General features: G+C 33.8%; 1 protein-coding gene and 1 long non-coding RNA gene across 2 annotated transcripts; one reads left to right on the top strand and one right to left on the bottom strand.

Annotated features, from left to right (window-relative positions):
- Positions 1-4,685: 4,685 nt before the first annotated feature.
- LOC138141548 (enkurin) lies at positions 4,686-6,475 on the bottom strand. Its single transcript, XM_069062283.1, has 2 exons — positions 5,287-6,475; positions 4,686-4,899 (listed from the first exon to the last, which is right to left on the bottom strand). The coding sequence occupies exons 1-2, from the start codon at positions 5,923-5,925 to the stop codon at positions 4,708-4,710; spliced, it is 831 nt and encodes a 276-aa protein (XP_068918384.1). The 5' UTR covers positions 5,926-6,475; the 3' UTR covers positions 4,686-4,707.
- A 9,538-nt stretch (positions 6,476-16,013) lies between these two features.
- On the top strand, positions 16,014-17,382 carry LOC138141550 (uncharacterized). Its single transcript, XR_011163184.1, has 3 exons — positions 16,014-16,747; positions 16,803-17,188; positions 17,250-17,382. It is a non-coding gene; the product is annotated as an uncharacterized lncRNA (long non-coding RNA).
- Positions 17,383-17,600: the final 218 nt, after the last annotated feature.

The raw sequence follows: 17,600 nt of genomic DNA, 5'->3' as shown, positions 1-17,600 counted from the left end.
AACTTTCCAAACGTAACGAAATTTAAATGCAGCCAGTAATACGTTATTATGCCTTTATTTACCTATGAAATCTGGACACTCCTGGCATTATTGACAATCACTTGTCAGTTCCTTTTTGTACTATAGCGGCCAAAAAATTTTAGCCGTCACTCAACATTTCAAAAAAAAGAAATGTAATCCATACTTTATTGTCATTCTCATTATGATTGGATTTTTTGAGTGGTAAATTTCAAAACTCGAAATTATTTTGTCATTTTCTACTACACAGAACGTTTACCTCAGGTTATCTATGTACGACTGCTCTAATTTTGTTCATTCATGTCGGATTTTTGGAATATCTCTGTTTTAAACAGTTTAAATTGATTGGCAGAATAACAATATGCATGTCAAAATGACAAGAATTGAAAGTGGGGTTACGGTTCCTAAAGATTTATTTACACTTTATGTGAATGTCAAAATAGTGGCGGGTAAAATTTTTTGGGCGCCATAGTACAGTTCGAGACACGGAATTTCGGGCATCACTGTCCATAAACTGTCAAAAAATGTAAAATAGGCCTTACATTATTAACCTCAATGACTGACATGCGACAGACGTGAACAGAAAATAAATTTCAAAATTTGACTTTTGAATGTCACGTTGACAATAAAGATTGATTTACATCGCAATTTTTTGAAGTGACAGAAAAATGATGCCCGAAATTCCGTGTCCCGAACTGTACATACTATTCTGTCTGAAATAATTTTTGTTAATTTCTAGTCCAGCCAAAAGTAAAGAAACATTTGAAAAACCAGTAGGATTACTTCTCTGCGTTTTATTTAAAATCAAACTAGGAAAAAACATTGTACCGTGAGATCATTTAAATTTATAATTAAAATTGGCTATGACTTTAAAATTAGACTGGCAACATCATTGACATCTTGATTTGATTTGTCAAAAACTGCGAGTTAACAGTTGTATCAAACACCTGGCTTGGATACAATTGTTAACTCGGCGTTTCATATTTTGTATTGAATTTTGAAGCGTCATTTTGACAATTCAAATCAAGGTGTCAGCGGTGTTGCCAATATAATTTTAAAGTCATAGCCTCCTTTAATTATAAATTTAAATGATCTCACGGTACTACAAACACACAAATGTTAAGGCGCGTAGCTGTGGTAACTCGTTAAAAATGAATAAAACCAAAGGTTTCTTTACTTTTGTCCCTTCAAAAACAAACAAAAAAGGCGTTTTTGTATAAAAAACGTATCGTATTCAATTTTTATTGAGTCGATAGCTTCTGTATTTCCAAACAATTTTATTCGTATCAGTTTTTGCAGATACAAATCGAAGTTTTTAATTTGTTTCTTTATTTTTGACCGGTACCGTGATGAGTCACTTTCTTAAATAAAAAAAAATATTGTCGATTACTGCCATTTTAAAATTTTTATTTTTCACTTTAGTATAATTGCATGATAACTCCTAGGATACGAAATACGTAAACATGTCCATAACAACCGGGGAATATAACAGGGCCTAATAAGAATAAGCGGGCGTAATGAATTCATAACGCCCTCATCAATTCATAATTGCAAAGTAGCCAATTTTTTTTTTTTAAGAACACGTATAGTGAAAAATAAAATCATGTATGCACCAGGGTGTCACCGAATGATTACGCCCATCGAACGATATCCATCTCTCGGGCTAAAGCCCTCGAGCTGGATTCATCGTTCTCCGGGCGTAATCATCATTGTAACGCCCTTGATGCATAAATAGCTATTATAATTGAGACTTTCGTCAGTGATGTCCAAACCATACATAACTGTAAAATAATTCATGCTTTTGAATCAAGTATGAATGAAAAACGTATTGCTGGCTGCATTTAAATTTCGTTAGGGTCAGAAAGTTATGTGAATCACTCTGTTTGTATTTGTTACCAATAAGTGACTTAAGTTAGGTAACTTTGTTAGCAAGTAGGAGTACTACGGGTGGTATAGTGCCTGGCAGGTCCAAGACCAGACTGCGGCCTCTTTGTTAAGCGTCATTGTCATGGTGGCTCGCTCGGCTAGCTTGGCTTTGGAAGAGTCGTTTTCATTTTCATGGTAGCTTGCTACTTCAAGACAGCAACGCCAACGCGCATGCGCGTTGATCTGTCAGCTGATTTGATTATGTAGTTGGGAGTTCGAGCGCATGCGCAAGCTTCCAAAGCCTGAGCGTGGTTTGAAAAATAGAAATAATTATAATTCCTATTCTAACAAAGTCCGAGCCACGCCGTGGCGTTTTTTAAAAGCTGTGCTCCCATTGGTCGAGCGGCTTCCAAGCCAAGCGAGCCACGCTTGTAAAGCCACCATGAAAACGACCCTTTATCTTCCTTCATTGTGAAGTACACTTATTCAACAACCTGAGTATTTGTTTGCTGACGACCCCCTTTGAGTATATCTCCAGATCCGCCTGACGAGAGTCGAGAGAACAATATTTTTTAAATTTGTACATTAAAATCTTTAGATAAAGTAGGTAAAATATCTACCTACTTAAGTTCTGTGTATCCTTGAGTGCTGTCAACTATCCAGTAGTAGAACATTATCATCCTGGACCAATAACACACTCTTACCGTGACCATTTTCTTCCGTAGGATTGATTAATATCTTTGTACTTAATTAATGCGTGTACCTAACTATACCGGAGTCGTTATACAGGGTCTATCAGAACTGGCGGACCAAAATAATATGGTGAATTCATCATCCTCTGGGAATAATAGGAAAAATATTTTTTTAAATCCATCCTCATTGGATTTTAAAATAAGAACGTTGTTAATTGACCAATCGAGTGTAGATATAAAATTACCTTAAAAAATTATATTACCTACATAGTCACTATCAAAACAAATTGATTGTTGCAAAATGCAGACATAATAATTGAATATTATGTTGTATGTCATAATAAATTATTTCTGACAATTGCAAAAGTCATTAAAAACGCTTAATGTTTACTTCTTTAGAATATTTTGATATGCTTGTCTTATATGGACAATGTGATGACTGATTAGAGTGCCACATTTGCGGCTCAGGAGTACGCGGTTCTTTTTCCCAATAGGGAACATCCTAGCAGATATTACTATAACCTAAAAACGTCCGTCATTGCACAAACAATGCGGATACCCAACAATGCATATGCATCATTTGAAATGCATCCATAGTTACAAATAAAGCAGGAAAACTAATTTATAGGCAACTTAACATCAACAACAGGATTGGTCAGTTTAAATTGCTTCTTTCCTAAACACTATTTAAGATACTGTGATTTAAGATAGATTTTTTTGGAACATTTTTCCTATTACCTATTCCCAGAAGATGATGAATTCACCGTATTATTTCGGTCCGCCAGTTCTGATAGACCCTGTATAAATTTGAACATTCAAGCTGGCAACTGATTTGTAGGTACTATGGGTACTATCGCGGCCAAAATACTTTGTTCGTCACTTTTTGACACTTCAAATGTAAATAAAGTATTAATGTCAATATACATGACAATTTCAAATTATTCTTGTCAAAAGTATGGCATACCTATAATGCATTCATTTTTGTAATGACGAACTAACAGGAACTTTTTTTTTGTAAAAATTTTTTACAAAATATATGAAAATTCGACAGTTGGCAATGATTTAAAATGTCATATTATTGTCACTGCCAAAATGAATGAATTTCCAAAACCGAGTAAAGCATCAATAAGCAAGCAGACGAAGCAGCACATTTTAAAGGCTCAACAAAATTAAGAAAGAAATTACTCATGAAGACAATGGAAACGTAAATACGTAAAGTACAAAGTTGTAGAAGCAGTGGCGAATGTTTTTTCGGTAAATCCTAATCTAAAATAAAACTCTTCCTAAGTGCTGCACAGGCTTCAGTCCCAGAAGTATGTATAGAATTTTAAATGAAGGACAAGAACAAGGCTTATGGGAAACTTTAGCATCCACGACATATCCACACATATTGTTAATTTGGTTGAAGATTCGGATTCGGACTTGGAAAACAGCGACGATGACGAGGATGATTAGCAAAATGCAAAATTATTTCATTGTTACGTTCAACTGGCTTTTCGTATTTGTGTAGTGCAACTTTGCTTTTTTCTTCAAAATAATTAAACACATTTAGTTTCACTATACTTTGAATTGGACCAGTTTTGACAGAACAAATGACGTGACCCATAACCTAACTTTTTAAAAGCCCAAATTCGCGGTAAAAAGATGTGTTATTGTGTTCACAAGAAAAGTTACCAAATTTAGTACCTCTAGTTCGTCATTACAAAAGTGAATTGATTATATTCAGTTTTTGATAAATATAGAATCGTCTTACTTGCTTCTGAAGGTTGTCTAAACGTTGATCTAAAGGTTGTCTAAATGTTGATCTTTTGCTTTTGAACCCTGCCTCCGCACCGCAGCTGGGATTTACATTTACCCCACCCGTATGACACTGATGGATTAAAATAATTTTGACAACAGTAAAAAATAAGGTTAAACATCCTAAAGCTTGCTTTACAATTGAATATCATTTATGTCACATTGACGACCAAAGTATTTTGGCCGCGATAGTACAATACAAAGTAAATTCAATCAGTCAATCGAGTATAATTTAACATTGTCACGTACCCCATCAAAATCAACTATTGTATAAGTACATTTAAAATTTTCAAAAAAATTAAATTGACAAAATAGGAATAATAAAACAGTTTTACTAATTAAAAGAAATTACGTTGTCGTCATATACATAAATATAAGGATGTCTTTCCACTAAAACTATATCTTTTTCCAGTTGTTTAAGTTCCGCTTCTAGTTTTGATTTACGGTTGATTTTTGGTATGGTATCCGTTAGAATAGGCAGTCCTTGGTATTGCTTTTGAAGTTCTTCCCAGTTATGCTTTAGACCCTAATATGAACAGAACAAATGTTAAATTAGTAACAAAATTAAAATACTAGCACACAATGTTAAATATACATAGATAGGTATCTAAAGGTGAATCACTAAATCTTGATGAAATACACATTACATCAGTAAAACCATTGAGCAACTTGTAGACATAACTAGTATTATTATTATTAACTACCTACGCTTACATTTAACATAATTTATAATGTTTTCAATAATTTACCAAAAACAGTTTTGCAAGTACATAAATTATTTAACATATAGGTAAGTACTTGTCCTATTAAGTACTAGAAATGTTTGTTATTTTTGGAATGGAAGGTATATTTTATACATTCAAAAAAATATGAAAGTGACTGAAGTGACTAGTATAAGCATTGAGAAGGTTACCTCAAGTAACTGTTCTCTTTCATCTCTTCTGATATAACGGCATTTAGGTTTTTCGACTCCCGTTGCGTCTTTTCGCATTTGATGTAACTTCTCCCGGTTTTTGATAAACGCTTGAAGGTAAGACGGCGTTTTACCGAAAGCATCAGATTTTATGTAAATTGGTTCTAAACCATCACTTAAACGTTTCGTTTCTCCTCGCGGTTCCAATACAACTCTTTGTTCTGGTTCTTTCGGTTTCATCGTTAAAACGGTTTTAATGTTTTTAGATATAAAATTTTTCATCAACTTTGCTGCTTCCTTCTTTCTGTTGTCATACTGGATAATGTCATCTTTTGTGGGAAATAATTTTTGCTTTTTCTGGCACACATGCTTTTGTATACTCTCTTTAACTTGTGGGTCTTGGGTATATGCCAACTTTCCAGAATGTTTTTGTAAGAAATCACACGGATCAGGCAAATTTTCTTGAGGAAGGCCCATTGTTGCGTATCGTTTGATGTCAACCTTTTTTTCTGGACTTGCTTTTAATCTGGCTTTAAATTTTTTTTTATATCCACTTGAATCACTTTCGTATTGAGTTGAAGATTTTTCAACAATGTTGTTAATATTTTCATCATGATTTATAATTGCAATAATAGACATATCGGTTCACATAAAAAAAACCTTGTGAGTTAAAAAATACAATAAAAAATTTCTACTAGTAAACACAACCGTTGCATAGTTACGTTGTAAATATGAGATCTATGTTTTTAGGAAACATGATCTCACGCTGTGGACTTAAATTTAATCAAATCACTGTTTCATTATTATACAGACCTTCCGACCCTAACGAAATTTAAATGCAGCCAGTAATACGTAACTTGATCTAAAATCGTTGCTATAATCTGTTTTTTAATCGAAGAACCACGACCTGTTGATTTCAAGGAGTATAGAATAATAGGGAGGGGACATACGGCCGGCCGAGTGAAGCCGCCTTAATGCGCATGTGTGCTATTAGTACGCCCCAAGAAAGTAAATCCAAATTGTGATATTTAGTGTTGTTTTCTAGTTTCTCATACTCGGAATACATTTGTGATGCAAAAAAATATATAGTGTTTTATTTTCCTGCAGTTTTATTGTTAATTCCTAACATCTCAAGTAGTGTTAACTGGGGCGTATCTCACGGGTTGCATAAAATTGCACCCGTTTCCTTGTTCCTCACCGCTTCAATTTACCGCGCCCATAAGCTTACGTATGTCCCCTCCCTATACTTCTATACTCCTTGGTTGATTTAGGTTTGCAATAATAAAATTTTACTAAAATTAGGGAATTTAATAATATCTATTGGCTATACCCTAGATAAAGAACGAGCTATACCAGTCAACGCCTGTCATTTTTTAATGTCCTTGAAACGTAGAGGAATTGAAAGTACGCAAATTCGCATTTAAAATTTGAACGTGTTATTAAAAATGCTTCTCAAAGTGAGACATTTATAAAACTCTCAAATTAGGTAGTTGTTATTCACTTTATTAACATGCTGTGCTTGATCACGTTATACTTACCCATCGACAATTGAATATCTCTAATAACCTCAATTTTTATGTGACGAGATTTTTCACCTAGGTCAAAAGTGTATAATGTTGCCAGTTCTATTTTCGGTGTAAATTGCGGTTTTGGTGTTCATTGATAAAAAAACAGACTATATACACCGTTCACGTTGCATGAGCATTGGTAAATTCACATTATATTATTTCCCTGCATGTCACTATTATTTATAGCCAAAAAATAAAATTATTTGACCTTGAAATATCAAATCCATCCTGAATTTACTACACTAAATTCGCATTTTGTTGGTTCACTGCATTTCACTATTTTAGGAAGGCCATAATCATATAGCCAAACAATAAACTTATTTGACCTTGAAATACCCAATCCATGCTGAATTTACTTTATCAAGTTATAACTGAATAACGTATTACTGGCTGCATTTAAATTTCGGAGTCGGAAAGTTATGTGATCAGTCTGTAGTTACAGAGTAAGTAAGCGAATTTTTGCGAGTTTACCATAGGTAACGTTAAGGTTTTATGTGGTAACTCCCCCACTCCGCTATTTTCTTTCTGGTAACCCAAATCGCAAAAACGTAATGGTAAGTTTAGATTGGTAAGACATGTCATTTCCGTGCTTTGCTTTTGACAAATTGTAAACATAACCTGATTAATCCGTACTCGTTTGCAGAATCAATGGATAATCTTGAATTGGTAATGATTTGTAATAATTTATTTTGTGATAATACAGTTTGAATAATCCATCTTCTGCACGAAATGTAGAAAATAAAAATTTATGTGCAGTTAAATTAAGAGAACATCACTACAAGATTCCAGTAGAGGCAATTCCGTTTAATAAATTTAATGCATGTTGGTACGATAGTGTAACCGGAACATCTTCGCCTCGATAATTGAGGGCTACTTCCACGATTTCACCATCATCACTCATTATAAAACTAAAAAGTGGTCAATACGTCTTTTTTTTTCATAATAACAACCCATACAACCTCACTTATTAGTACGTCCTTTCGAATCTTACCAAGCAGAACCACACTCTGAGCGTAGTAAGATGTGGTATCATTAATGACGCAAAATGATGACGTCACAGACGCTTCCCCTTACTTACCTCATTGCGCCAAAACGTTCAAGTAACATGTACCAATGTTACCAACTTACCTGGTAAGGTCGCAAAAATTCGCTTAGTGTGTAAAGTAAGGAATAACAGCTATTTATGTTATAGTAAGTTAACTCAAGTTGCAAAAAACCACGTTGCCTTTGCAACAGCACTTTTATGGCATAAGAGGCCGATTTCAAGTTGAGTTGCAACTTGTATTGTCATGCATGGTAACGGCACAAAAATGCAGGTTTGAGAAAGATGACGCATATTAGTAATTAGTGTGTAGGACAAAGATAGCTAAATTCGGTACAGGTTGCAAAGACACACTTGTCATTTGCAACAGCACTTTTATGGCATTATCATTTGAAATTACTTTAAAACTGTACTTATTTGGAAAATATTCAACCCAAACTATGATTTTCTGGTCCCTTTGTGCCTTTATTTGGTTCAGAAATATGAAACAAATGCTGTTGCAAATGACAAGTGTGTCTTTGCAACCTGTACCGAGTTTACACATTTGCGCTGCATCACCTATTTGTCACCCTGACTTGAAATCGGGCTCTTAGTTATTTGAAATTACTTTAAAACTATACGATTGGGAGCATAAAAAGTGGGACATCAAATTTCTCTCAGTTTTGAAAAATTCGATGTAGTTCAAGCTTTATTGTCATTTTTTTTGACACTATTCCAGCTGACAGTTTAAAAATTTATTTTTTATACAACTGACATTAAAAGTGACGTTTTTAGTGGAAGCTAATTTGATTAAAAATTGCTCTTTATAACTTACCGTGTTAAAAGTATTTTTAACACTAGTAAAAAAAAACTTTTAACACTAGTTAAGTCGTCGATATCGGCATCGTTAACGTCGTTTTCTTTGCATTCCATGTTTACGAATGCAATAATGTGGAATTGAAAGTGTTTTACAAAACGTAATGAAAACTTTTTTGACGTTTCTAATAAACAAATGTCAATACAAGACTAGCTACCTGATTTTTGCCGCAGAAATTAAAATAAACATCAAAAATACGACTGCGTTTTTTAATGCAATGCAAACCAGTTGTATAAAAAATAGATGTACTATCGCGGCCACGGAATTTTGGCCGTCACTTTCATGTCAATTAAAAAAAAATGGATGTAGTCCATGCTTTATTGTCATTATGATTGACTTTTGGAATTGACATCTAAAAATTTGTCACTGTCATACTTCATTCAAATAGTTGCGAACGACTGTCAACAGTTTTATTTCATAACCCCACGTTTTTCTGACACTTTCAAACACACTAAAAACAAAAGTTGGCGACGTTGTCGGTTGTATTTTCGAGGTAGAATGCAGTGTTGGTGGATTTTTGATTTTGAAACAAATTATACATTACGCAAGTCAAGTGACTGTAAATGAGTGTGGTAATAACGACTTATCCAAGCAGCCGTAGATAAAATAATTAATGTGTCCATATATCTCAAATATGATTCTTCATGCCTTTTTGTATACAACAATAATGTTCACTGAGGTCATTTCTCATAAGTTACGTAAAAATTAATAGTATATCCACTGCATGTATGTATGATGGACGTGTTAAAAGTGATTTTATTTTGTTCTACCCCACTTACAAAATAAAATCTCACTTTTAACACTTACATCATAAATAACTATTATACTCTCGTGTCAAAAATAAATTACTCCCTAGAATTCGAACTTTTAGGGAAATAACGTTTTTCATGTTGTGTGTAACTAGAATTTTCAAAAGTTATTTTGAATGCCCAAGGTTGGTTACTTTGAATTGAGAGATTAAATCCAAATAAATATGCCGCCAGTAACCAAAATTGATTGTGAAACGAAAAATCATCTATTACTAAGCGAGAAATTAGTCATTTGCAACTGTTACGATTAATTTGCTGTCTTACATTTTTGGGATATCTTTTGTTTGTCACCAGAAACCACATAGCCTCCAACCTAACCAAATTTATGGCAACCTATTAACGAAAATCCCTAAATCCTAGGGAGTAATTTATTTTTGACACGAGAGTACTCCCATTTTCCTTTTCCAAATGCCCTCTTCTTTTGATAAAGGTAGATTTTGATTCGGACTTTGCATTAAATAAATATTCACTACTTGCTTACTTACACTCATTCCCTACAACCTACAATAAGAACTTAATGACGTCAGTCAATTCAAAATAGGGTTAGAATTAGATAAGGATTATTTCACATTAAAACTCAAGATAATGACGTTGATGTCTCACTTTTTTACCCGCAATAGTACATATAGTCCTACAGAAACTCTAGTGAAATTCCGCTTTGGTTGTAAATTTAACAACAACCGAAGAATAAGATTTTATTATCAAGTAATAACCGTTGTCATAAATACAACTATACTCCGTACGGTGATAGATTGCACGTTTTTAAATTCTAGTTCCAAAACATAAAGCAGTGAAAAATACTAAACTCTCCATCTCAATTGTTTCACGTTATGTAGAAAACCGTTGTATCCCTGCAGATTAATTCCCGCCAAACCAGTTTCTGTGTCTGTCTTCTGTCAAAAAACGTGCAATCTATCAGAGTACGGAGTATACCACTATAATTGATTTCATATAAATGTTCATCAAGTGAGCTGTGCATTTGTAAAAGCACTGTAATGATTTGAAAACATTACTTTTTCCGCCAAATATTTGAACCTGCGCAAAACGGTAACAAATGCGGTCGTGATCGTCATCGAATCGGAGGAGCCCTACGTTGTGTTTTTCTTTTGGCGGAAAAAAAGGTTCGGAATGCAAACGGTGAGGGTTCCAGTTAGAAGAGTGCCGCAAATAAAACACACATGTGAGGGACGCAAAATACCTTTTATTAAAAATGCCTGTAATAACTTTGATGAAAAAAAAAAAATGAAACGAATCCAAAAAGACAGAAACTAAGTTTAACTAAGTACAAGAAATTAACTAGTTGAGTACATCACAAAGATAAACGACAAGATGAATGCAACAATATTTAAAATAACAGGAAACGGGTACATAACGGACAAAATGAGAGGTTAAAGCTTGCAAAACAAGTGAACAAATTATGGTGCAGTTATTACAGACAGGGACGGATGAAAAACCCTCTTCAAAAACCGTATCCCAGGTATTACTCATATTTTACAATTCGATCAATGGCAAAAACAATGTTTAACTCGGAACTACGCGGTCAAGGTACACCAACGGGAGCTTAGAGCTGGAGGTAACAAACTCTCGGCCGCGAGGGGACTCAGAAGAATAATCTGAATCGGCTTGAGACCAGCGACGTTTCTAGATACTCAGGTTAGTAATGAACGTCGGGCTATTTCACCGACCAAGAAAGAGTGACAGAGCGCCTCGGGGTTGTACGATGAGCATCCCAAGCCGCTTCGAGCAGAGCTTGCTCCGCCTTCCCCAACCAACCGTTTACCGACAAAAACCTAAGATCTCTAGAACCACGTCAACATCCCAGAGCCGCATGGAGCAGGGCTTAGGTCCGCCTCCGCTAACGGCCATAACTTAACCGTGGCCTCCACAGAAATTTACTAGACAACCCCACGACTTCCTGATTGAAACCTAACTGCCATAGTGGCGCACTTACAACATTTTACTTTAACTCTTCCGAAATCTAGCAGTGTTTAACAACAACATAAAGAAGACCCGAGTTTAATTCAATCGAACAAAGCGTAACATTAAACGGTGCGAAAAATTCAACAAACCACAACGGAACATTAAACAATGATAAAATAAACAAAACAAACGCAACAGTAAAACAATGATCAATTAAAAGAGAACTAAGCGCAAAGTTAAATAACGATAAAATAGAACCACTTTAAATGGCACAAATACCAGTAAACAACATAAATCACGAATACAATAATCGCCGGTAATGTTAAAACCAAAAAGAAAATGGCGGGTCGAGTGCCGTTAGAAAATGTAAGTGAAGAACAAAAACAAAATGGACGCACGCGATTCGGACGACGGCTCCGCATTTTCGAAATTACCAGATTGCTAAAAAAAGAACCTCCCGGGAGAAAGATAACACTTAAAATTAACAAATGGGCGCTTCTTAAAGAAACAGCACGCAACAAAATGAAATCTACAACATACCCTTACCACGTGGTCCTGGTCCCAAAAACAAAACACAAAAAAAGGCAACGAAAGTGGGATAAATTACCCAGGTGAATTAAAAACGTTGAATTCCTCACGAGGACACAAAATATCTACTCGGAACGGTAGTGTAATTGTTCAGATTTAACTTACAAATTTGAGAAACTTGGATCGCTCTTCGCAAGGTGTGTTCGTTTCGAAAAACTAAACAAAAGTGACCTACCCCCCTTCAACCACCCGCGCGAGAGAGCTTCAACCACCCGCGCGAGAGAGCTTCAACCCCCGCTATATTTCCGCTTTCCGCCCGCAGTTCCTAGTCTAGCCGCTAGTACCTTCACATTTGGCGCGCTGTTGTGGCGGTACCGGAAATTTAAATTTAAATTTTCAACTGGGTCACTACAGCACCTTTAATTTAGTTACATTACAAAAGTCACATTTATGAAGGTCATGTCCAATAAATCTTTACTTGGTAAAAATACAAAGACAAAAACAAATAAGAATTACTTTAATTTAATCAGTAAAAAGACGTAACATTGCTTTTGAAATCAGCAATGTTAAAATGGACAAAAACTAAAAAATTAGTCAAATCGAGTTCGCGCAGAGCAAGCAACTTTGAAAGTTAAAGTCACTAACTTTAGCTTTACTACCAACAGAAAATCAGATTTTCATGGCTTGCTTAGATGCACATTTATATGAAATTGAGTATACCTGTAACATCCCTACCTGAAGCTAACATTGCGAACCCCAAACTGACACGGAGTCGGCCAGTTGGGCCAACCTAGGCCAACCTACCTGCGTCAAGTAATGTCAAGTAAACGGTCAACTTAATCCCATGGGCCTGTTGGGCCAAGCTTGTAGGTAATTAGTTGTTCTCAATAAAAAAATTTAATCCTTAATTTCTTTGAATGTTCTACAAATTCCAAGTCTGTATTCACATTTTAAAAATAAAACTACATAAATGAAACTCGGACAGGAATAAAGAAATTCTTATAATGCTACTGAAACGTTTATTATGAGGAATCAATATTTAAAAAAAAAAACGAATTTTAATCAGTTGTAAGTATGTAAATGTTGTGTTTATTTTCTTGATATTTAGATAATTACAATATGTGATTTTACAATCTTTTGGCTAAGACTGTACGTGAAAGGAAACCAAAGAAAATAAATTTTCATTGCATTTCTGTTACCGTACAAATAACTGAGAAATGAAGAAATTGTCAAAGAAATAAACTTCACCCACTACTAATTTTAAAAGAAAGCAAAATCGGAATTACGGCTGTTTCTTGATTTAGTCAAGAGGATTCAAGACTTGTACCTGCGGATCATTGCGGTTCGGTTACTTGCCACTTTTACGACAACCTTCGTTATAAGGGGACTTTTTTTCCAATAATTGTCTAAGGCCCGGTATTTCAGTCGTGGGTTAAACCAAATAAAAATGGTTAACTATTAAATTACCTGATTAGGGGTATTTCGGTGTCGGGTTGGTTCTAATCAATGTTAAATTTAACTGGAAAGTTAACCCAGGGGATAGGGGTGGGTTAACCTGCTTTTTCTCGGTTAGACATGCGCATTACTCGTGCCAAAAGTGCGGTGCAGAATTATTTATTTTTCTGTTTTGGTAAGTTTAATATTAAATTAGCACTTATAACGGCTATTTCGCATTTTGAAGGGGCGCCAAATGAAAGTTTGAAAATGGACAGTCGTCGAAGATCCAAAAATTAGTTTTTGATATAAGCATTGTACATATTTACATTAAAATGTTAATTGTGAAATTCAATCTAATTTGATCTTACAATAGGTATTATTTATTTTTACTTGAATAGATATTTTTTTATTATAGTTTACAGTATTGTAAAAGAATTATTTTTTGTTAATAAAAGATTATTTTATTTAATAGTATGCCCGTACCTTGTGTTTCATTAATTTTTATATAAATTCTGATTTTCTCCGAATTAAAAAGAGCTAGAAGATTAATTATTTTTTTTATTGTTACATTAATATTTATAATTATTTTCTTGTTTTTTAATATACATATCTGATCCAAAAGTCGGTATCTGTTGTAAAATTCCATTATAAAAAAATAGGTGTGTATTTTTGAATAAAAACACCTCACTCTTTAACCAAAACAACTCTACACGTGGGTTAAATACTGTCACAGCTGACAGCAAACGGCAGCATTCTACACCTGTCCGCTACGACTGGCTACGAGCTTTTCGAATATGTCTGCCGAAAGCACTGCCAACATTAAGAAAAAGTTGGTTAAATACTTTAACCCATAACTAAGCACTGAAATACGCATACAAGGTTAATAATTGGGTTACAATTTAACCGCGTTTTGCAAACCCAAAAGTTAACCCTGCACTGAAATACTGGGTCTAAGTCGGTGACAGGGTTCTTAATCCCCTGGCTGGGCATATTTGGCTAATGGCGTATAAAATCAATATCTGCAATCCGTTTCGAAAAATGTTTGATAGTGTTTGAATTGAATTTGAATTGATTTTAATGGAAAAATTGCTTTTATTGGTACTCCTTGACTTTTAGTGTTGTAAATTTTCTTTAACAAAGGCTACCGCGTAAAACTGACCTGCTTAGGTGGATTTGTTGGATTTTACGAATAGAGTTGTAAAGGACCCACTGCGGTGACAATAAAGATCCCCTAATAGATTTTATTGTTAAGATATTGGGACATTATGTCGTAAATCATGAAGCCAATACAAATTTGAATATCAAAATGCGTTTATTTCAATAATACCATATGTTAAAATTAATTAATTAATTTAAGATGGTAAAATTGTGTGAAAATACCTGAGTGTCCATATGCCACAAGGTTGAATAAATTAAACAAGTAATAATTGAGAAAATCCCAAAATTTGACCTAATTAACTTATAAATTTCATTTTTTGATATTATGTGCCTTATGAATAATAAATTAGGTCTGCAAAATATAAAAACGAAATTATAATTTTTAATGTCAATTTTGCCACCGGCGGTAAAAGATGAATCACCCTGTATATAGTAGGATTATTGCTGCAGCATAAAATTCTATAACATAAATTTACAACCAAAGTCGAATTCTACTAGAGTTTCTGTAGGACTATACCTAGCCCACGTAAAAAAATTGGTTCAGAAATATTGAAAATATGCTGTTGCAAATGACAAGTGGTTTTTTGCAACTTGAGTCAACTATTTTTGCAACTTGAGTCAACTATATACCGTGCGATCAACAATTATTTAGATCAAAGAAGCCTTTAACATTCTGGATGTTATGTCTGAATCTAGATTTTCAGATACAAAGGATGCATGGCAGTACAGAGTTATTCTAAATGATTGTAGTCGAAGTAGGCCATGCCCATGTTATTACATTTTTGCCGCTTTCATGTGAACTGTCAGTTTTGTCGCTGTTACTGTCATTTTTTAGGTGAAAAGTGCGGTGATGAGGTTTTTATTTATTTTTGTTAAATTAACGATTGAATTCAGAAATATTGAGTTGTTTTGCACACAATTTAACTTCCGTGTGTACTCACTTATTCACATCATTTTGATGTTTTTTTATGTGGAGCTTCGCTCCTATGGACTGCTAATAGTTTAACCGAAAACGCATGGGTATTAGCTTTGAATCTTCGTCAAGCATTCATGTCCAAATCTCACAATCTTATGTCGCGAAATGTAAATATAACGGGCCTTCAAATAAATTTATATTTAGAGCAACCTATGGAAATTCAATTGTTTGCACCATTTTTACAGCGTAGAAAATGACACATGTCCATTCATATTGACATTTAACAAAATAAAATAAGGTTAGACAATATTTTCAATTTTTGTAGTGCATTTATCTCAAATTATTGAAATTCACATTAATAAATAATTATTTTAAATAAACAACAAAAGCAAGCATATCTTTTAGATATAGCTGTTCCAAATTCACACAATATAACACAGACATATAACACAAAAATTAATAAATATTTAGAACTCTCCGTTGCTATGAGAAATCTTTGGTGTTTAGAAAAATTTCGATTTTACCACTTGTAACTTGTAACGGGAATAGTACCGCAATCTCTTTTTAAAAATTTAAAAATTTTGGACTTAGAGAACACATTGGTGGTTGAAATTCAGAAAGGTATATTATTATACAGAGTGATCAACAAGAATCCAAATCAGAGCAAGCGTTGCAAATTATCGGTCACGTCGTAGCAAAATCATATGCACATAAGCGGTCAAAACATGGGCGTAGACAATTTATGGTCTCAAACGCTACCTAATAAAAAATGATACCTTATGAATTTTAGACGTTGGAATTATAATTGTGCATTTTATTATTATTATAACATAAGGAAAACAATTTATAAGATTAACAAGAGCAACATTTTACATTTGTAAGATGTAAGAGTAAGTAAATTATCATCTTTATTGCCAAACGCGACGCTACTGGTACGGGGATGCTTCGTTGAAATGTCACATTTCAAAATTCAAGGTTGTTGTTGTTGACAATTTAAGTGATTTAACCTAGAAAACAAATCTTCGATTTCGGCAAAGTTTACAGACGTTTATTTAAGTTGTAAGCAATAATTATCCTAGAATAAGTTGTAAAATGGGTTTTACCATTAAAGAGAAGGCATTTTTATTAGATTATTTTCGAAAGAGGGTGAAACAAGAAAATGAAGACTGGCCTTACTTTGTACCCCCTTACACCGAAGAATTTCAAGCCAGATATCCGAACCTGATGGTATTGGTTATCAACAAGTTTATCAATGTCTTAAAATTATAGTGCCTAATTTTAGCAAATCATAACCCATCATTAAGAAGAAGTCAGGTCAGTCCTTAGTTCAATTTTTTTTGAAATGGTGCAAAATGTTCAACAAATTATCAAGGAACATCCCTCAACTTCCATAAGGCGTTTAAGACAACAAGTTAAATTGTGTTATGGCACTTATCAAAAAATTTTTAAGAAGGATATTAATTTGTTTCCCTTTGTGTGTTGCAAGAAATAAAACCCACACATTACCCTAAACAAATTAACAGCTTCATAAGGGTTTTTGAAATTATGAGAGGCGAGTTTGATTCTGTCTGGACCACAATGGAGAACATTTTGAGCAGTTTTTGTGTAAACTTATTTTTTGACCTTGGAGTAATTTAAATGTTTTAAACACTGCTAGAAAAGATACGAGTAAGTTCTCAATTACCCAAAAATTAGAGAATAATAAATAACTTTTACACTTTTCTTACAGAAAACAGCAAAACAAAGAATTGTGAAAAATAATTATTTTTAAAATTTTGTAACTCAAGATTGTGCCTTATGAAGGAATTTTGTGTAACTGTGTGTTTTTTCCTTAATCAATAATAAATAATAATTAATTATAACTTGCTTTTAAATGTATTATTCATGAATTACAAAAAATTTATAAAGGCAATTAATAATAGATTTTTGAGAGGTAGGCAACCAACAAAACGAGTGCACAGCAAGTAAATAAAAGCGGCTGATCCTCGTTGAAATACGTTTCGATAAAACAAAAGATGAGGTAGCACTCTTGATTTGGTTTCTTGTTGATCACTCTGTACTCATGTCATATCGTGAGGAA

The sequence above is a fragment of the Tenebrio molitor genome, chromosome 1 (assembly GCF_963966145.1).
Source record: "Tenebrio molitor chromosome 1, icTenMoli1.1, whole genome shotgun sequence".
NCBI classification, from domain to species: Eukaryota; Metazoa; Arthropoda; class Insecta; order Coleoptera; family Tenebrionidae; genus Tenebrio; species Tenebrio molitor.
The sequence above is the reverse complement of the archived record's forward strand: the minus strand, read 5'-3'. Positions and strand labels throughout refer to the sequence as shown.

What these genes read in the sequence shown, in the direction of transcription:
- LOC138141548 (XM_069062283.1), bottom strand. Translation starts at nt 5,925, where the DNA reads ATGTCTATTATTGCAATTATAAATCATGATGAAAATATTAACAACATT. An exon ending in AAAGAGAACAGTTACTTGAG is followed by an intron (nt 4,900 to 5,286) that starts GTAACCTTCTCA and finishes TGTTCATATTAG; the next exon opens with GGTCTAAAGCATAACTGGGA.